At 36.3% G+C, this 23194-nt stretch overlaps 1 protein-coding gene across 1 annotated transcript; it reads right to left on the reverse strand.

The window, feature by feature from the left end:
* Nucleotides 1-118: 118 nt before the first annotated feature.
* sema4gb (sema domain, immunoglobulin domain (Ig), transmembrane domain (TM) and short cytoplasmic domain, (semaphorin) 4Gb) lies at nucleotides 119-22333 on the reverse strand. Its single transcript, XM_053512000.1, has 15 exons — nucleotides 22251-22333; nucleotides 20058-20302; nucleotides 14726-14877; nucleotides 14561-14623; nucleotides 14291-14389; nucleotides 14099-14189; nucleotides 13835-13948; nucleotides 13094-13248; nucleotides 8080-8255; nucleotides 6719-6857; nucleotides 6018-6240; nucleotides 5773-5888; nucleotides 5459-5613; nucleotides 3963-4024; nucleotides 119-3852 (listed from the first exon to the last, which is right to left on the reverse strand). The coding sequence occupies exons 2-15, from the start codon at nucleotides 20185-20187 to the stop codon at nucleotides 2888-2890; spliced, it is 2640 nt and encodes an 879-aa protein (XP_053367975.1). The 5' UTR covers nucleotides 20188-20302; nucleotides 22251-22333; the 3' UTR covers nucleotides 119-2887.
* Between the last annotated feature and the right edge of the window lie 861 nt (nucleotides 22334-23194).

Raw genomic sequence — 23194 nt, forward strand, 5'->3', positions numbered from 1 at the left:
ATTCTTGCCAGTCTCAAAATGTAGCATCATGGAATTCAGATTTAAGTATATTGTGTTATAAGGATTGTCTTCTGACATGATATTGTGGACCAACAAAGAATAATAAAAAAAAAGATCATGGTAGAAAATTAATTTATTGGATATATTGGAAAAGAATAATAGATATTAGAGCACGCTATTCATATCATACATTGCATGCTTAATATTGGAAAAGTGCAATTCATGGATCTTTACAGTGACTGCGGAAAAATACATGCACATGATAAAACCATTCTTTCATTCTCTTTCCTTGCGTAGGGGTGGAATAAGGAAAGGAAATAGTTTGGTACAAAAGAACCAGTTGGTTATTATAAAATGTTTACCAGGTTTATTTCTTATATCGCAGAATAAAACAAAAACACTGAGCCTTACAGAGGCTATGGACTGAAGCAGAGACGACAGCAGTTGTGGGGATAGAAAACAAAGCACAGATTTAGTGAGATCTAACTGATTTAACTTTTCCCTTGTGGTGGTGTATCTATTAATATATTTAGCGTATTACAGTCAGATTAGACAAGTGTGCTCCAGTCACATTATCTTTCCTCTGTGAAGCCTTGCTTGACCTATTCTGTGGATTACAGCAGGTCCTAAACGCTGTTGCTAGGTGACAGCTACATATAGGACATATAAATGGGTCTGAAACACTTGATTAAATATGCAGATGCAAAATGTCAGAGAATGAGCTTCTCGTTTCATTTGAATGTTGTTAGTTAAGATATTTTTACTGTATAAAATAGGTTTACAGATCCAAGCTCTTTGTAAATAGAAGGAAATTATGAATACTTAAATTCTGTAAAATGTGTCTAAAAGATGTAGAAAGAGAATTTCCTTAGTAAGAAAATTAGTGCAATAAATGTCAGTGAATTCTTTAACGTGGGAAATGTTTAGCACAATGAAGCGCACTTCTTTTCAGCCCTTTATCGGCTGTCCATGATTCCAGCATGTGTATATATCATCTTATAGCATCTGTAGATATCAGGAGTGAGTTTTCTGCATTGAACAGAAATTGCTTTAATAACGCAGTGGGAAATGTATATAAACAAACAATTTAGTACAAGACTTAAACAAAACTCCAAATTGTACCATAAAAAAGACTTACACAGTAGATCAGTCATGTGATTTGCCCATCACAGGAAATGGTTCGTCATAGTTTCAGCATGTTATTACTCATACTGTAAGTGATTTCATTATACAAAATGTGAGGAAAATACTTGAGCTATGAGATGACAGCCAGTTTGCCATAAAGAAAAACTCATCACAGGTACTACTGTTGTCACTGTAAGCTGCCCGTTGACAAAAACACCAGTCAAGTGCAGAAAGCTAGTAATGACAAAAGGCAGATTTTATGCTACTGATCAATACAAACGGTATTGTACAAGGGATCATATTGCACTATATGTTATGTACAGAAATAGTAAAGCCTTCTAGTTTAGATTGCTAATGTTACAGAAAAATGATTCACATCAATTAACATCAGTTAAGTTCAGTCACTGATATAATAACAAACTATAAAAATAAAGAAACTTATAAGAGACTTGAGCACAATTATTTGCATGTTATTGGGCTAAAGATGATATAAATGATACAATATAGAAAATCAAACCTAAATCATTTCGAGGTTGTTTGGGTCATGTGGCAGTGCTGAAGAACTTTTACATATACATACATATTCTTGTGGTGTTTCACTTATTATATTTTTCATTTATCACACTGTGGAAATAATCTTATTTTTATCCTTCAGCTGAACAGGCACTGTAATAGCTGAAAACTGATACTGACTTTGCCAAGGGCACCATGCATTAAGCAATGAAAATTTTGTCATAATGATGACAATTTCACTTCAAGAGGCTCAGTGCCGCAATGCTGCAATGTCCTCTGCAGGGTATTCGAATGCATACAGTTTACTTTTATTTTTCATTTTACCATGTTTTTACTGCAGAATTTTATTATAATAATGAACGAAACTTGGCTTTAGTCCCTTTGAACAATCTACATTGTTTGGAAATAAAAACTGTTCAAATTTGTTGGTAAATTAGTCACTTTAAAAAAACAAAAGGAAGTCACTGACAAAAATAGGCTGAAGCACTGGCAAGATTGCAATAGATTCCTTTGTTCACAGTATGTTTTCCATTTGCAGAGTTTGTTCTGGTCCTTCATCATCCAAGCTTGGCCTTGTCTTTTCACATATACACTGCAGTTATAGCTATTACATACTGTACAGCTGTACCTTCAATTTACATTAGCCAGAAATCATTAATCAGGATCCTATGCAGTTTAATATCATTGGGTGAGATTTTTATGTCCCAAGCACGGTTAAAAAAAAAAATCCTGGATCTGGTATATTCGTATTTTTCAATTTTGTGCAAGGCCAGGGGCACCAGTGACCAGAGGTCAGGAACCCATGCAGTAAGTTATAATAAATAATGTACATACTCTGATGATATAAATGCATTTACATAATTTTTTGTAACTCAGTCCGTGGATATTTTTTAAAATTTAGTTCTGCATGTACAGTATAGTGTATGTACAGTATGCGCCCGGAGTCCTCTGAGAACATGATCGCTATTTGAGGTCTTTCCTTTAAAAGAAATGTCAGGTTTACCTCATTATATTACAGTATTGAACATATTATGGTATATTCTTAGATTTTGTCTGAGAAATTCTCAAGGAATAAAAAAACAAAACATCCAAATATCGGTTCATAGTATCTATAGGAATTGATGTGTACATCAGCATACAGTGCAAACAGAGCATAATACACCACATTTTAATTATTTGAAAATACAGCTTTAACAACAGTTAAGATTCCCTCAAAAAGGTGCCACTCCCCATATTAGGAAAGAATGGGCTACACAGAGCTTTCATCTGGCTGCAGATCAAGCTGTGTATGTTTTCTCTTCTCTAAGATCCTGTTGAGCTCCTCTGTGAAAGAATGGTAAAGAGGTGAGGTCATATCAGAGTCCATCTGACTCAGGAGCATGTAGCTGTTCCCATTTATTTTTCTTAAAACACTGGGTAATGTGGGCGACAAGCCATTTGCATACTCTGAGGATGGGAGTGGAGGTGGCATGGGGAGTGGAGGAGCAGGAGGAGGCTCCTTGTCAGGGCTGACCTGCCCATCACCTGGAATAATCTGCATGAATTCTCCATCAATTGATGCTGCTCCATATAGGCCATCAGTCCTCCCATTGCAGTGGCTAGAGATTGTCTTCAGCTCTACATGAGAGCTTCGTTTCCTCTCTGTGGTAGGGGTAATGGACAGCTCTTGCTTAGAGTACTTCCTGTGACCAGGGGCGCTGTGTGCACAGAAGCTAACATACAGCAACACCACAGTCAGCACAAGACAGAGTCCACCTAAAACAGCCACCAGGAAGATATACATAGCCTCCATGTGTCGGTTAGTGTGGAAGTCAGGCTTGGAAGGTAGTGGATGCTGGGGTTGCTTAATAGATTCTGTAGAGGGGCTGACAGATAGGGTACTAGTGGTAAAGAACCTCTCTGGTAGGGCAGTTGGATCTGTGGGAAGATGGGGTGAAGGTGGAGGAACAGGCTGCACCCTAACCATATAGCTGCGTATTGGAATCCAAACAGCATTCTCCACAGCATAACAGCGGTAATGGCCATTGTGCCGGGTCTGAGCTCCAATTACAAGCAGGCCATCAGTGCCAATTCGGTAGCCAGTGTCCACAGCGTAACCCTCCAGCGGTTCACCATTTAGAGTCCAGTGGGGAACTGCCAGATTAGAGCGAAGCTCACAAAGCAAGAGCATGTCGTGGCCTTCCATTACTGTACGAGTACGATGGGTCACAAAACCTGAGAAAAAAGATATTAATATTAATTTACAAATGGACTAAATGGAAAATTCAATTGAATGTAAGTGTCAATTATTTTAAATGGATTTTTGTTTTAAACAAGTTACACACCATCCTCTGTGATGTTGTCACACCCTCTTTTACCCATCTGAATGTCCTGAGTTAAATTGGACCTAAAAAAAAAATGCAATTAGATATTTCATCAGGTTCCTTTCTTAGGTACATGTGGAAAAGATGTATGGTTTTGTGAAAATGTAACCTAATATCTGAAACAGAGGTATGTTTTTGCTTTTTAAACACTTGCTGATAAAAGGGTGGCAAGGGCAGAGAGCAGGAGGTAAGAGCCTTCCACTGGATCATTACTGCAGTGATTACTATTGTTCAGCTGGCAACAAGTTATTTAACCTAAACTGATGCAGCAAGTAGCTTCTCATTTCTTAAACAATTCATGTCAGTAGGACATATCCTGTGGTTGTGGCAAGGCCATTACGCTGTTTAAGAAGAGTATTTCTAAAACTTATCTGCTTCTTTTTGTAGATCATTAAAAAAAATGAATGATAATGATCCAAGATAACTTGGTGAAATCAAATTGTGTGCTGTAATCAAAGCTAAAAGGCGGTCCAACAAAATATTAGGGACTGTGACCTTTTTTTTGGCCAGGCAGTGTATTTGTTACTTGTGGCAAAACCAATGGCCACATTGGTCATTTAAAGACAACTTAAGGTATTGGGACTAAACAGCTGTTTAAACTGAGTGAGGCTAATCAGGAAAAAAGGCTTCTATTTTCTAAGGAGCATAAAGAATGGACTGTGTTGCATTGGAAAAAGGTCATGCGGGCTGATGAGGCCAGTGTTACCCTGCTCCAGAGTGATGGATGCATCAGGGTAATAAGAGAGGAGACTGAAGTGATGCACCCATCATGCCTAGTGCCTACTCTATACCATAAAAGCCTGTGGAGTGTTATCAGCTGACTACCTAAATATACTGAATGACCAGGTTTTTCCACCAGGGTTTTTTTCCACCTAATGGCACAGGCATATTTCAAGATGACAATGCTAGGATTACTCACTCTCACATGTTCTTTACCACTTTATCCTGTATTCAGGGTCACGGCCTGGGAATTGAACCCGGACCCTGGAGGTGCAAGGCGACACTGCTAACCACTACACCACCATTAGGTATGGTTAGGGTGCAGCCTGCATGCTAGGATTAATCATGCTCAAATTGTGAAACAGTGGTTCAGAAAGCAGAAGACATCATATTAACACATGGATTGGCCACCACAGAAGCCAGATCCTAATCCCATTAAGAGTCTTTGGGATGTGCTTGAGAAGACTTTATGCAGTGGTCTGACTCTCCCATCAACACAAAATCTTGAAAAAAAAATGAATGTGACTCTGCATGAAAACAAATGTTGTAAAAATGCATAAGTTTCCTGAAACAATGCCACGGCATTACTGAAACAATATTATTGCAACTTAAGCAAAACATGCTTTAAATCCATTTAAATTCATTTTACCAAAATATTACAAATTTGAACAGTACTCATCTGAAATTAGTTGTGTATGTACAGATGTGCATATATTATTAAAAGAATTGGCCCTCACCTGAAAGCGTATGTTGATATTTCAACACACTGTCTTCCATCCCAGCCACATAGTGGGTCTCGGGCAAACACACAGCCATAACATGAGGTGTAGCGGATACAGGAAGACAGAGGTACCTGCACCACTCCTGATGAAGCGCTCACATATACACTTTTCTGTTAATTGTACAAGTAAAATCCATTAAAATCTAAATGCAATTTCCTGAATATTGATAAACAGACTGAAAATATAACAGCTTAACTGTGTAATTAAGGATAAAATTGATAAGTTGTGCAACTTAGTAACAAATTTTTTTTGTACAAAGTTTACTGTACCTGTTTATATGAAATAACCATGTTGTTTATAGGCTGTGGTTCATTAAACAGTTGTAGCTCCTCAATGATATGCACTTGATCTCCAAGCTGTACAGCCTTATGCATCCACCCATCATCTGTTCGTACATCAATGCATATGCACACATTTTATGTTCCACGGTAAAGCATTAACATTGAACTGTGAATCCACTTTTATACCCATCTTATTCTTTAAAAAAGGAAGAAAAATGAAATCAGCTAAGTACCTGTTCCTATGAAGATCATATTATAGGTGTTCCCATCCAAGGCAGTCACTTTATGAACAGCTATCCTGGTATAGTCAGCACTCTTTTTGAACAGTAGAGGTCGTCTTCCTATTGGCTGGATTTCTCTGGCCATCAGAGGGTGTCTCCGAACAAACATGAGCACGTTATCTGGCAGATCCCGTGATGAATTTATCAGCTGAGCCCGGTGCTGATCAGTTATGCACTTGACAGAAAAAAAGAGAGAGAGAGAGAGAGAGGGGTGTCAGACAGGCATAAGCAACTAATTAATAATTTAACAGTAAATATCTTCAGGCTGTCATACTAACTGTTGGTGCCACTATCATCATTTTTTTTATTTAGTTGAATCATCATCAAAAAGTCATCATTTTCTATAAAAACGTATGAGTTTTTTTAAATTAAATAACATGGAGCATAAGGAAGGAATTTAAGGATACAGAGTAAGGTATCTCGCTATAAAGATCTAATAAAACAACACTGCAGACATCTGACAAACAATAAATTATATAACTGTATGTAACTGTACTAAAATTGGCCTTATCCTCTAACTGTACATATTTACACAAAAGGAAGAAATAAGGTTTATAGCACAAAGTGATTATGATATGCTATGGTGTTTCTGTCCTGAATTAAAAATGTCTTTAAAAGGTTTAGGTTTTAGATAGAATACAATTGACACTCACTGAGCCAGGCCTGAGGTCTGGAACTTTTCCTGTATATTCCCTAAATTTGGAGTCTTGGAGTTCCATGTAAGGGCCATCAAATGCAGCCTGCACATCTCTGATGGAGTACTGACAAACTGCAGATGTTTTAACATTTTTCCTGATAGAGAAAGAGAGAGGTTTCAGACAAACTCTTTAACTGATCAGTAAACAAAAATGATCAGGTTATTATTATGAGTGTTTAAGTGCAAAGATAAAACAGATCTAATTTAACAGTACAATAATTTGTTTGTTTGTTTGCTTACGTGTTTTTGTGTAAAGAGAGTGGAGGGGGCTGGAACTGTATGTATTAGATGATACAATACAATTCCATGGCCCATGGGCATCGCTAGACCCTGTTTACTAGAACACCTGCCCTAGTATTGATCTTCTGTGCCCCAGTAAAACCTCAAATTAGAGTTTTAACAACCTATATTTGGCAGTGGGTTAATTTAGATAGATAATAATGTAAAAAAAAAAAAAAAAACAATTCACAAATCCACAAAGTCAAACAACATGGTTTAACCCAAAATACCTGATACATGTATCAGCACCCAAAATAAAAATCAGGATTAGCACATTTTACACATGTAACAGACATTCAAGAACAAATTAATAAATGTGTGATTCGAGTAATGGGGGCCATGCCCCAGTGGTGCTTTATGCCTAGCAACGCCCCTGCGATTCTCAGATGTGAGGAGGCTAGAGTAACTTTACATTCTACAAATAAACAGAGCAACACTGGCAATAATATAGTTTTACTAGTAAATTTCAACCAAATGCTTGATTTGTCCTCTGGGCAGCAGACTTAACAGCTTATGGTATCACTATGATCAAAGAACAGAATAATACAATACCTGGCTATATACACTTGATACAGTTGAATAAACAGCCGAGTTTGATCCTGCTCACAGGACAAATTGCAATGATATTAATGTTCATAAACTCATCCTAGCCTCTTTCAAACTAACACCTGCCAGCTCATGTCCTGGTACTTTTGCCATCGTGTCTGCTGTCTGTGTAAGCAAATAGGAATAGCTAATGACTCCTCAGACAATTTCCCTTTACAACTTTGGCTAGAATTCTAGCAGTAAGTGATATATTAACAGATTAATGTTGCGCCTGTTCACACCAAATTAATGAGACCTAATGGAGAAGAGAACATCTCTTCCCAAACATTTTGGACTAGACCCTAATAGAGAATCTGGCTGATAAATAATTAATAAAAAACAATTTATCTATGATAAGCAGTCTAAATTCTAGACTAATGAGCACTTTCAATGTACTGTATTAACTTTTTATTTTATTATCCCATAGTATATACCAATCTTATATACTCTTACCATTCAAGCCCAAAGACAGCAAAGATGAGGCTGTCATGAACATTAGGCCCTTCCAGCACGTACACGCCATGCAGGATGTTGAACTGCAACTCGTACTCAGGGAAGGAACACACAAGTCGGGCCTTTAAAAAGGATGTCCACTTCCTCTGAAGAGTCCTCTGACCTCCAATGTCACCCTAATGATAATAATTAAATCAGGTGAAAAAATAAATAATAGTTATCATAGTGCTACCAGAATGCAAAAAATGTCTATTTGAAACTGACAAACTAAGTAAGAGAAATAATATTATAGTAATATTATAATATTATGGAAATTATATATATTAAATAAATATATATATTTATTATATATACAGTATATGGGCCTCTACTGGAGCTAAAATCATCAGTGGAGGAGGAACATTAAACAGGACACTTAACAATATTCTGTGATCACCAATATCTTGTTTCACTGGAAACAAATGTTGGACATTATGCAAAGATTAGGAGAGTGAAAGGGAGTTATTGAGTGGATAATGTCTATGAATCAGAAATGCATGTGAGACTACTGTGACCTTCATTCCCATGCAAATACATTGAAGTATAAGATTTTTTTTAGATGCTATAAGTTCTGCTGTGATTTTCTTATACATGGGTAGCACACATGCTGAATTTACCACAGTTAAATAAAGGTACTTATAAAATGGCTTAAAAGAAGCTTATAGTCAGTAGTCTATAGCATAACATGATCCGACGTGACATTTTGGTCACATGGTTTGGATACACTTGTCCTTTTGAAAGAAAAGGCCCTGCATATCACTACTTTAGATCCTCTGATTGATCAGCTTTATCCTTTAATAAACCTTTTTACTCTGAAGGGAGTGATCTATTCCAGGTTAACAGTATCGCTTCTGAAAACCAAGAGAGCTCACTCAATAGTGTGATGGGTATAAAAACTTCGCAAATCATGGGAAATTGCTTTCATAATTACCAGATCATAACTCAATCAAAAGTTTATGGGATTTTGGAGCAAATTCTTATGCTGTGCATGAGAGCCAGTTTCATCATGGTGATGTATGGGTTTTGCAAATGCACTTGACGATATTGTTCTTGCAAGAACTGTTCCAGAAAGGCTGACCTCTTTAAAATAGCAACTGACTGTTGTTGTTGTTACATAATTACCTAAATCCATATGTGTTATTTTATAGTTTAAAAAAATCCAGTATTATTATAAAATGTAGGAAGTAAATCACTAAACCAAAACAAATAAATTTGCAAGTGATCCCAAACTTTTGAGTTGTTTTCAAGATTCTTCTGGGATGACAAATATGATGATAATAATGATGATTTACCAAAATCGTTTTAATTACTAACAAAAACAAAAAATTCAACAGTCTTGTGTTGTGTGTGGGCAAAGTAAACAGTGCTACATTGCTGTTGAAAGCAGAAAGAAAATGTTCCTGCTAACTGAGTTGAATGTTGAAGTTTGTGCCTAGAATACTACACATTACCAATCACGTTTCCCACAGTAAACTCCTACAGCTTTAATCTCTGTGGACTGCTTCAGAGAGTGGGCAGGCTATGTTCCTTTAGTAGTCATGACAGTATACCATCTGGGACATTTTCAGAAGACCATGTCTGCCTTATAGATGATTTGTGCTGTCCAATACTCCCACAGCTGTGAGAAGACTGATATATCTAAACAAAATGGTACATCAGCCCATGTCCTCAAACTAACCTGCTGCCACATGGTAATAGTGCCACATTATTGGTGAGTCACCCTTCAGCCAAGCTCACTGCCCATCTAGTTTCACTATTCTTTTGAACAATCCTGTTTTGAGACTTAAAATTCAGCGTGTGCTCGTTTTATTGTCAAACAGATCTCTTGATTGTACTGTTCTAAAATGTACAATTCATATCTATCCATCATGTCATTCAGCAAACATTTTTATTTAAATTCTGGGAATCACGCACTTTTATCTAGAGAGACACATTCAAATTTGATTTCTGCTACATTTTACATGCAAAGGTTAAATTAGATTTATGCTGCATTTTTTACACACATTTTAAATTAGATTTCTGCTGCAGTAAGAAGCAAGTGGAGTGACTCCAGTAGGGAAGTTACATAAGATAATCTAATTTGACTTTGGTATCTATCTATCTATCTATCTATCTATCTATCTATCTATCTATCTATTGATATACTCTATCTATCTATCTATCTATCTATCTATCTATCTATCTATCTATCTATCTATCTATCTATCGGTATACTGTATTTATCTTTCTATCTACTATATCTATCTATCTACTGTATTCTACTGTATCTATCTATTTATCTATGCATCCATCCACGTAAATTTAAGAGGTTATAAACCTGTGTGAGCTGCAGCATTCTACTATATACAGTACAATATTCTACAGAGGAGATATAGAATGTAAAAGGAGACATCAAGAAGAGAGTAGTCATGTATAATAATAAACATCATCTTTTTTTTTCATAATTGACCTTCAAATGATGCTGGGCTCATATAGTAAGGCTGAAACTTCAGGTAAAACAGTTGTTTATGTTCAGTCCATGAAGCCATCTCCATGAGAAATATTTAAGAAATTTAACTGGAAGTATCTTACAATTAAGTTTCCCAATCATTTTCATCCTTTCTTCCTTACAGAGTATACTGTTGGGGATACACCTACTTTACACCTTTGATTCCATCAATAAGGACTCTGTGGACTCTGTGGCAGTTTCTTTGCACTGTTCCTCAGAGGATGTTTAGCCTTGTATAATAATATATATTGATCTAGCAACCAGCGACAGAGACATTTTAGCTGATCACAGACCTTACATCTGCATAAACAGCTACAACACCAGTGTTCTAATTAAAATGACAACACCCACATGTTACTTACGTATATATCATATATTGCATTAGATTTATCTTGACTATTGGACATGCATTTCACAACAAACTTGCCACTTCTACTTCTTTTTCTTCTTCTTCTTCTACTACTACAGTACTTATTATTATTAGAAGTAGTAGTATTGATCATTTCAATTTATTAGAATTCATTAATCTTTAACAAAATAAATAAACCAAAATTTTGGATGAATCGATTTGTAAATCATTATTCTGATTCTGCCACAACAACACAATGCAAACTGGAGTAAAAAAAAAAAAAAAAAAAAGAAAGTGAGTAATTACAAAACGCAACGGTAATCCATATGAAAATCCATCTGATACCCTGCATTTCACTTCCCACTGGGAAACTCACTGCATTGCAGTTAATGAACAACAATATTAGAGGCACTATATATTCACATGGTAAGACCAAAGAAAATACAAGAAAAAAAACATTTTACAAACTTTCTTTTGTTTTAAATCTTCTACCAGTTTTTATATATTTTAAAATAGCACCTGAATTAGCAATGCACAGAAGGAGCTTGCTGCAACAATTTGACATTTTTTACTCCCAGATTTACCCTTTCTAACAGTTTATCATCAAACAGCTTTTTCCACAGTTCATGCATAATCCTCTGTGAATAGAATAAAGCATCAAGTAGGTCTCCTGCCAGGTTAAGTACTTCTAAATTAAATATTAGGCTTGACATGGCACAGTTATGGATCTATAGTGGTTCTGTCCTAAATGAGCTGCAACAGTCTATTACAAAAGCTTAAGGGTAACATTCCATCTTCATGGCTAATTACGGTGTCACATTGCATTCCCAGAAAACACAGAGAACACAGACCATGATCTAATGTTAGTGTGATATAAAAAAAATGCTTACCCAGCGAGAAGTAAACATCCTTTCTGATATCACAGATATTGATTTATTTTATTCGTCAGATATCTATTGTTAGATGTTGCTACTATCTGGTTGATAGGATAAGATACTTCTAGTGTATGTGTGTGTGTGTGTGTGTGTGCGCGTGTGTGTGTGTGGTGCGCGCAGTACTAATTAAAGCTTTGGATATATACACTAAAGATTTTAAATACTTTTCTAATTGTAGAATAAAAGGGAATACAAAACTAATACAATTATGAAATTTCACAAATTTCACAGTTGAGTGATTGAAGAAGTGTTAAACAAATCAGAGCTACAGTATGGCCTAGATTTTTTTTCTGGAGCTCCTATGTTCTCCTCACTTGCCAAATCAGCCAGTAAGGGACCTGACCTGCTTTCCAGAGATATGAAGTCTAAACAGTAATGTGGGTACACATCTGAAATAATAGGCATAAATAAAACACAGCATGACCAAAGAAAGCTGCAGATTTAGGGTGTCTGATGAATTGTAAACCCAATGGAAGGACTGGTGAAGGAAGCATGCTAAGTACCATTAGAGTAATGGATGTAATGGTAAAACAAAAAAGAGATTTTGAGTGTACAGTATGTGTGAGTGTTCTCTGCTTGGATATCAGAAGTAGGCTTTACCCTTAGCACACAGCAGTGCCCCCAAAGTCAAGCTGAAGTTACTCACACAGTTATACAATGTGCAATGTGTTATTTCAAACCAAATCAGACTGTCTTTGCCTAGTATCTACATTAAACAAACTATAAAAATGACTAGAAGCTTCATGGACATGTGTATATGTTCCAGTTGTCACGTCAAATTAATAATGTACTAAAGTACACTTACTAAAATCTCAAACAATCTACCTACTGTATAATTATAATTAAAGCATCATCTAATTTTATTTAAGGACAAAGTCTTGCTACAAAAAAACTATTTAAAAAATCTGTAAATATAAAAAAAATAATAAATCTATTTATCACACCATACAAAAGTTGGACTTACTGAACTTACGTTTTATATTATTATCATTTATAAAAGTTTATTATAGAGATCCAATTTGGTCTTCAAATAATTTGTTCCCAATATTTGATATATTTGAATGCATGTTGAATTATTGAAAATAATATATAATATAAGATCAAGTAATCAGAAACACTGGAAGTGCTATTAATGACTCGCTCACTTGTTGTCATAAACTTCGAAGGCGGCGTTACTCTGATAGTTATTATTGTATGTTTTACCTTACAGACTCTGGCCACTCTGGCCACTCTGGTCTGACTGGAGTAAGGCTTCTGCTCTGGATTTTTCTCAGTAAAGAAGAAGTAAACTTTGTCATCATCCCCAATGGAGCTGTTGATGCTTTCTCTCAATAGTGCTGAGCCAACAAAGTCCGCCTCTGCAAAGAACAGTGAGCTTAGCAACCATATGGGCAATGAAAGCACACTTATGGGGCTTAAAGAAATTAATGCATCTGTAAGACAAAACCATAAAAACTGTCTAAAGTGTTTAAGAAATAGAGAAAGAAGGCTTTAAAGTCAAAGACCACACACATTGTAAAAAGATGAACTGATTAATCTGCAATTCTACGAGGAACATTCAAGTCAAACTGGGACTTTTAATTGTGCAGAATAACGGAACACAATATCAAATTTTATTCTTCAGTAAACAGTAATCATTTCAGTAACATATTTTATTCCTGGCCCAGTGTTTCTACTAGACAGTGTTATAGACAGCAATTCTGTGGATCCAAAGCCTTTCCCAGCAATACACCCTAGATCAGATACGAGTGCATTATAGACCCAAACACACATTCACACACTCATTCAGACCTATGGACAATTTAAAGCAGCTAATTCACCAGCCAGCATGTTTTTAAGAGGTGGAAACAAACACTTGTAAGAATAATTCTATGTTAAATATAGAAAAACATTTTACATCCAATAGCATGACTGGCGTCATAAGTTTTTTTGTACTGTACATACCCAATAGCCATCTGGTTGGAGCTTCCTCTGTCCTCAGGTTGGGAAAGGGAAAGTTACGACGAATGTCAGGGGAGCTGCGAAACTCATACTGGGAGGCGGAGTACATCTCACTATCTAAGAATGAGAGCAACACATTCCAATATACAGTAGAAGACATCCAATCATTTAATATTTATGTAATAAGATTTCGATTAGACTTAGGGTTCTAGAAAAGACAAGGTTTCTATTGATGCTCTGAGGGACTGAGAATTATTCGGTGCTTACCCACAATGAAGCCAGTGTAACCTTTGCTTGGGTCATAGGGACATTTATCTTTGCCTTCCTCAAAACGCACAAAGCTGAATCGCTCCACATCCTGCCAAGCACAATATAGAAAATGCTGTTCAATCATCATATTCTGTTCAGATCTGTTGACCTGAATTAAAGCAGCTCCAAATGATGAGCCGTGATCCTTACTATGTATGCACAGCGAGGTCTGAAGGCATGGGTCCCACAGGTGTAGAGATGAGTCTCATTATATCGATCAAGAAATCGAACATAATTGTAGCATACTGTCTGTAGCAAAACAACATTTAAAAAATTACACAACAAATTCAAATGCAGAATACAGAATACAGTCTCGAAGTTCTAGACGTATGCATATGTTTGATGAGACCTGACATAAAAGGAGAGAAGCTAAAAAAAAAGATTTTCCTATAGCACAGTTTCATGTCAGGAAGGTTTTACCTGATCGTCTCTTCCTTTGTTTAAGCACTGTTTCTTCTGCTCTGCAGACGCAGCCCAATCGATCTGTTATAAAGCCCCAAAAAAGAGCCATAATAAGTCATTACCAAGCAGCCAAGAACAAAGAACCAGCTAAAAAAAAAGTGTGTAAATAATGATGGTACTCACAGAATTGTTATTGCGGATAGCTGAGATATTGGCCGTGTCCAAGGCATACAGGATCTCCCTGGCCCCTACATACAACATGTCAGCTCCATCCTCCAACAGCAGAGTACTGTAGTTTACAGTCTGACCACGAAAGTGATTACATCCCAGAAGCCCTGCAAAGAGTCAGTGACCCAATTAGAAAAACAAGGACACAGATAGTGTCAACACATTAGCATGGTTGCAACAAATCAATGGACTGTGGTCAGGATGAGTGAAGGAAAAGCCTGAAGTCGATGTTACAGCTGATCAAACAATGAATGCAAGGGGGAAAATGCTGGGCAGTGCTCCAAAAGCAAGAGGAGAGATAATGCAGAGAGAAGACCACTAATCTGCATTAGGCTGACTCATCAGCAACCTGAAATCTTTTAGGCACCTTCTCTTTTTAATGCTGCATCTGATACTTAGTACTGCTAGATGCTGAACGATGCTGTGAACCACAGCTCTTATAGAGGAATACAAGCGGATTGTACACACTTCAGGTATAGAAGTCCTAGAAGAACATGATGTAAGTTTTAGGACATCTAGAAGGTCATTCTTGGACACTTGATTAAGTCATTTTCTGATGATTGTAATACATCAAATCTTAGCTATAAACCACTTCTGACTGAATCATGTGCCAACTGAATTATTAAAATAACCAATCAATGCAAGTCCTTATGCAACATAATTATAACCTTAAGAATTGTAATAAATATACTTATTAATTCATGATATCTAGCATACACCTATATTATAAAAATCTGAAGATACATTTTTAAAAGATCAATATGAAAAGAATTTGGGAGAAGAGGAATATCTCTATGTGTCATGAATCATTAACCACTGGCTTCCACTTCCCACTCCCATATCCTTTCTTTATTACCACTATAACAGAATACAGCGTGCTGAGACCAACAGCAGCTACCCTGAAATATTCATAAAGCATGAGCCTCTTTTTCCCTAAATTACAGACACTGAATGTTTGCTGACTTATAAGAACAAAAACACTCACTGCATGTAATGTTTGAGGGGTGTTTGTACTAATATGAGTTGGAAAGACCAGATCACTTTTCAAACATTGTGCTATTTATATGCCCTTCATGTCCTCTTCTTTTCCATTTCTATCAACACCCCAAAAATTTACCATTGACTTCTCCAAACTCTCCAAACTCCAACACAGACGTGCATGTCACACATTCCTTATTACAGTAAGTAAAGATAATTTTGGAACAAAAATAGTTATAAGACAAATACATGGCCGTGTACATAACAAGAATTCCCATATCTGGTAGTTTGTACATTTTAAATGTGTGTTTGTGTGTGTGTGTGTGTGTGTGTGTGTGTGTGTGTGTGTGTGTGCGTGTGTGTGTGTGTGTGTGTGTGTGTGTGTGTGTGTGTGTGTGTGTGTGAGAGAGAGAGAGAGAGAGAGAGAGAGAGTCCCCTATTGGACTCCATCCATTATGTTTATGCATTGGACAATCAGAGTGCAGCATGATAGAGCTAAGAGACCACCCACTGTGAATCAAGAAAGACTAGAACACCCCAAGGGGTGTGTGTATGAGTGGGAGAGAGAGAATAAAAGAGAGAGAGAGATGGGCCCTTTTATACAATGTCATCCATAAAGCCTAAATCAACAAGATTCAAGAAGCCCCTTGATGTCGCTCAATGTCTGAATGTTTTACGCATATCTCATGTCCACAGCAATGAATAAATAAATATAAATGGAAGAGTCATTGGCGTACTACTAAACTACTATCCAGTGATGACTGTGCAAGGGAGTAACGCAGAGAGCACTGGTCCCTAGGCAGTTGCACAGAGTGTCCTTGGAGTCACATGGTGCTGGAATACAGCTAAAACCCACACTGGCACATCTCATCTTATCAAATTCTACCTTTTATTTAACACATTATGTAAAAACGAAATGTCACACTATTAGAAATGCACAAATAAAGATAACACAAATACCAAAGAATATTTTGTTTGTTTCAGTGTGTGTGTGTTCGTGTGTGTGTGTGTGTGTAATTAGCATCATTGAATGTTGACTTACGCATTTAGGCTTAGACATGACCTTTGTTCCAGCACGAAGACAAGCAAAAGATACACACACAATATACTCTGCATGAGACTGTCTCTCTCTCTCTCTCTCTCTCTTCCTCTCTCTCTATGTTCACGCGCGTGTGTGTGTTTGTGTTGTCACTGTTGACTCACTTCTTTCCCCCTGGTCTAAACAGTGTCAGGCAGGCTGAGCAGACGTGTACTGTATATAGCGAAGGACACTGGTGGCATGGGTGAGAACAGTCAAAGAAGACATGTTACTGAAATTATATAACCTCGCTGATGCTTCACCAACAGCAGAGAAAAATCATCCCTGGCCATGTGCCTTCACTTGTATACAAATGAAGACTATATGTACGTATTTACTGTCCTCTGTGCTGTCCCTCTATCTTTATTTGTTAGATTTTTTTTTTTTTGGCTTGCACCAGGCCCTAACTCTATGGTTAATACTGGGACATACCTGATATAGCTCCTACCTGATATGTGTGATGCTTTCTAGTTCACAGTGTATGAACTACAGAGCTGCATGGTGCACAAACGCACAATACTCTACTGTATTCTATATACAGTGTTGAAAACAGTAAGTCTATGTATCAAATGCATATCGCATCTTGTGGTCAGTTTTAACACGCCTGATGACCCCTTTACCACATTACAGTTTAGTGTTGAGGAAGGCAGACATGGAAATCCAGAAATAGGCACACAGATGCTTTTACTGCACACAGAAAACCCAAATCCACCAAATCTGCAATTACAATCAAATAAATAAAACGACATTAGATCTTAAAACTAATGTAGACCCATTACCATATATGCAAATTTAGCTTCAATTCTCTACAAGTCATGTGATTAGTAAAGTTACTAAGTGATTAGTTTGTTCCACTTTATCACTTTATCTAATAGTTAAATAAAGCCTTTATTTCATAAATAAGTTTTACAGGTTGTTTGCGATATTACATGTAAGCTAAACTAGCTAAATAGTAACAAAATGAACAAAGCAAGCTGAGATGACATAAAACATGGAAACCAAGCAAGTTTGTCATGCTTGTAGACAGCTACGTTAGGTAAGTCCATTAACATACCGTGAGAACTAAGCTAACAATGGCTTTGGTGGTAAGAACTTTAGTTTTTGTTAAGATGTTGTTGTGCTCAAAATTTTGCAATTTAAACAGTTCTTTAATCATATTTCATAGAATGCTGTTGTGTAAATGACAGCGGGAATCGTCCAGGAGGTCGATCTGTGTTTTAGGTCCAGCTGACTAGCAGAAGGAATGTTAGCAAGCAACCTCAGAAATATAGATGCAATGTAAATCTACTTTTGTGTTGATGAGTATACATGGGACGTGGCTTTAAACATGTAAATCCGTCCAGTGCCCAGGAACTGTTCTGCACTTTTAATCTAAGCAAGTTTATACACCTTAAATGGCTGTAGTAATATATAGACCAAATCAAAATGAACAAAATCAAACAGAGAGCAGAAGGCAGTGGGAAGGTTTAGGGGTAGAGGTCAGAACTATTGTCCGCTGCTATTATAGTTCTGAAGATGGCCATTTTTAAAATCCTTCCACCACCACACACGTCTCTATCTCTCTAACCACTTTCCTTCTATTGCCAGAGAAAGTGTGTACAAGCACAGAATACAGAGGAGAGAGAGAATATATAAGCTAAGAATGTTAAGGCTCCAAAGAGTTATGGATCAGAAGATCGCTGGTTTAAACACCACAATAATACACAACACAATAATACAATAATGTCTGCTGGACACTACAGAAGAAACAGCTTCTAGGAGATACAGTACCGCTAAACCCAGAGACCTCAAAAACAAAGAATCTCTTTCTCTCTTTCTCACTCTCACTCTCACACACACATATCCAAGAAGATGAGAATGTAGGTCAAGGACAGCTGAGGCAAGGGGGAAATTAAGATGATCTGAAAACACACATGCTCTGTAAAAATCATCTAATATGTTGTGCAGCACAACATGAACTATAAATCAGATTAAGCAAATATATTAAGACTTTGACAATACTGTATTATTCTTGAATGATGTGTTAGCAATCATAAGTATGAGAAAATTACGAGAATCTTTTTTCATAAAAAATCTAACACACTTAATATGCAATTTACTGGTCCACGTGATGCGTAGTTTGCATTTGGCCTCGGGATCATTGCATAATAATTTAAAAGACAACAAATTAACCCTGATGTGTAGCGTGTCACCACAAATATTCCCCCAGTATAAATGCTGTAAGCTTTAATTGCTTTATTCTCCGCTCAACATGAAGGCTTTGGATAATGATGTGATTCAGAGAAGCACTTGGCTTTATTCCAAGTTAAGAATATTACTCATGAGTGATCATTATTTGTTGAGCTCTCAGTTATATAGGAGTGTGTGTGTACCAGAGATTTTACTTTAGTTTTCTGTATTTGTAAATTTTCTTATGTACACATAACATACAAATGCAAACCTTGCTATAAAACAAAAATGCAACCAAATGTTATACATTAGCTGATAACAATGCCATAAAATAACTCTGTAACCATTATTATTTAAGTATAAACTACAGTCAAACAAGGAGTTTAGAGGGAAGTAATAGACACAATGGTGGATAAGTATTAAGACAAAATATGCCAATCAGTCTAGTTCTCCCTGGCAACGAAACAGGTGATGTCACTAATTAGTTCTAGCTTATCTGGCTAAAGAGTTGTGGCCATTAGAACCACCCAGTTGGTGTGTGCGCCGATTAATGTGGCAGGAGTTTTTACTTTCTGAGTTTCCACCTCTGCAAAAAATGGCAAAAACATCACAATCTCAAGTGAATTGTAACCTTGTGGCAAATTTCTGTGCATGATCTTCATCAAGCAATGAAGGAGACATGGACTGAGCAAGTTAAACCAGAGTACTGAAGATGTCTTTTTGACTTTATGCCCAGCCAGATAAAGAAGGTTTTGAAGAATTAAGGACTTAATACTAAATATTGATTGTTGTATAACAATTTCATTGCATACAATAACCCACTATTAACTTATTGCATAAAATGAAATTATTATGCCATTAAAACATTAAATTTCACTTTGTTTCAATATTTTTGTCCCCCATTTGTAAAATTATAGGCAAGTCAAACTCTCAGTACCTTTTCTACCACTGATCCTCATGAGTTACAAAAAGCCTGAATTACTAACATGACAATGTTTTGTAAAAAAAAAAATGTTTCAGGATGCAATTCTTTTATTTAAAAGCATTTGAGAATAATCTTACCATTAAAAGGCACAGTGGTTCTAGGAATGACATCCAGCTCAAGGACAGGTCCAAACGGAAAGCCCGACAGCAGGGATGCTGAGCTGCAAAGAAGTGTCAGTGCGATGGCATGCAACTCAGGATGTGTCATGACCACTGTGATATTAGTACAGATGGCAGCTAGAATCCTTCCAGACCCCTTTGGACCACTTTATATAAACTCTATCAGAGTCCTAGCTCATCTTCCAGGTGTCAAAAATCTCCCTCTGTATAGAAAAACAAGGTAATAATGGGTTCTCCATCAGATATGCTCACAGGCAAAATAATCAATTTTGCAAGGAAATCCTGTCAATGTAACTTTTTTCACATGCATACAATAGGACTTGTACAATAGGACATTATTTACAATAGGACTCACGATATATGATGTCTGCCCTACATTAAAAACTCATTATTTACAAAGGGTACCTTTAGCAATTACATAATGTTCAAACAAAGAGACTGACAAGTCAATCAAAAGCACATCAAAAGCAGTATAGTTTTCCTCATATTAGTTTTACATGTTTGCATTGCAAAATAGAAGTTCAAGTCTTGAGAAGAGAATTTTGTAATATCTTTTGCATATGCCATTCGTTGTCATTTTTGTCAATTAACGCAAAAGCACAGAAAATTACATAAGTACTGCAGTGATTGCATTTCCATAATATTATTTATCTGCTGAAATACACATTTAATTCCTACCTTCACTAATGCATACTGACTTCTGGGTGATGCTTTAGATTGTTGCTAAATGCCCACAAAAAATTATATTGATTACAAATTTAACAAATGTTTATAGGAAAAAAATGCCATAGGCTGTACTCTTGTTAAAACAAATGCTTATATTCCAGAATGTGATCTCATCTGTTACACATGCTATATGTACACTAACACGAGTGATTTTTTTTCCTAGAAGAAATATCAGTGCAGAACATCTCCCCCACAATTCAAATCAGCAAAGCGATCCAAGTGTATTGGCACCAAAACAAAAAAGAATTACAGTTTGTTTGTTTGTTTAAGCCTTCAATATATTATACATCATATGTGCCTTTGATCCTCCATAAAAGTCTTACATTTAAGCCTTTTACATTTAAGCCTTTTACATTTAATCCATCAACCAGTATAAGAACATATAATTACAGCATCAATTCACAAACTTCATAAACAACAAACAAAAGCTCATCAAAACAAGCTCGTCTTTTCCCTTCTAAAATAATGCATTTATTTTAACCTAATTTAACACTAGATTTTATTTGCTGCCAGGAATTTTAAACACTAAATTAAATTTACACCAAAAACCAAATCTCTGATGCTTATTTGAGCAGAGCCCAGGTTTTGATATTATAAAATAAAGATTTGTGAATTATGGGATGCTGAAGTGCATATACTGTAAATGATCATATATCCATATAAGAGTTTCTATAGTTTATGATGTTGCCTCTGTCAGTGATTGCATTATAATTAAATAAGCCAGAGTACAGTCAGCAACGCAGGACACTCAGGCTACACAAAGACTCATTAACATCAGAAAAAAGTTCACTATGGATTTAGTGGACTAGTGATGAGATTAAGAGATTTGGTTAGTGTCACTTTCGTGATTTCGACTGAGTGATTCATTCACAGTTTTAAATGAACATAATTAATCTTATAGCCAATGAAGGGGCCTTTTTTCTTTTTTTTTTTTACATTTTTTATAACATTTTGACACAGATATGCAACTAGAAAACAGTAACTCTAAAGCACTGCTTGTCATCACTTATTTGCATTTAGTTATTTAATTAACACACATATTGAGTTACAGTTAAAACGTTAATGTTAATGTATCAACTAATTTTTTAAAAAACACTTTTTTGGTATTTTTATTATTTTTATTCAACAGTATCGCAGTTATAACATAAATACTTAACTAAAACAAAAATTGGCTATTACTGCTTATACAGGAAGAAAACAACTTAAGGCTTACACCTAAATGACATCTTCTGTGTGAGTATTCCACAGAAAACGGGCATGATCGCACACCACTGCGGCATTTTTAAAGGGCACTTCTGGCACACTTTATAAGTCACCTTCACCTGCATGTTTTAGTAGCTTTACTGAGATATGCAGTATTAGCAGATTGGTTAGTAAGATTTCTAGCACACGCTACTCATAAAGACCAGAATAGGTTTACTGTACCTCACAGCCTGCATCCTCGCAACAGAAATAGCCAATGCAGCGCGTTACCGTAGAAACTCGGAGATCCGGTGTGTGTGTGTGTGCGCGCGCGCGCGTGCGTGCGTGTGTGTGTCACATTAACTGCGAACGAGCAAACGAGCGCGGTTCAATGTCCAAGGTGTGGACACGCCTATATATGAATATTCATTTCATCAGTAACAAAACCACGCCCCCTTCCACGGAGCCATTGTAGAACCTTTTATGACGTTAAAAAAAATCACAAACATGAAACGAAATAAAAGCTTGCATTGTGTCTAGCTTATCTAAGTTTGGATAGCTTATTTACTATTTATTTATTGTTTACATTTACATGACTGCAGAGGTAAATTGTAGGCTATTCGCTCTTCTTCCTTGAATAAGTCAATTAAAGACCAAATAGTTTTCGGGAATGCATAAATGTTTAAATGCTACTTAAACGATGGGCTTATTTATTTATGAACTTCTGATGTGGATGGGCTATTTTTATTAGACCTTTCAATTATCTTTTTTTTTATCATACATCCTTCAGCATACTCTGGCGCCACCAAAAGGCCATACAGCATGACCACGAATCCTGTTATCTATGCTTTAGATTCAGGAACCGATAGCGAATATACTCTGATCTAGGATAAACTACTCTGGATTTTAACACGGATATCCGTGATGTTTTGTAAAAGACCACATGTCTGAAGGTGACCAGTATTGTATTTATATTTGTATGTTTATTATATTGTTCTCATCTCTTTTTTTTCTGTCGTGACCACAATTTTAGGTAAGTAATTACTGACCCCAATCCAACCCCTGATTCTACACAAACCCAATTCCTACCGCAAATCTAACACTCATTATATACCTAGTCCCACCATAACCTTACACAAACCCTGACCATAGCACAAACATAACTTTATACATACCCATAACTTAAC

This window comes from Clarias gariepinus, chromosome 14 (assembly GCF_024256425.1).
Source record: "Clarias gariepinus isolate MV-2021 ecotype Netherlands chromosome 14, CGAR_prim_01v2, whole genome shotgun sequence".
Taxonomy (NCBI): domain Eukaryota; kingdom Metazoa; phylum Chordata; class Actinopteri; order Siluriformes; family Clariidae; genus Clarias; species Clarias gariepinus.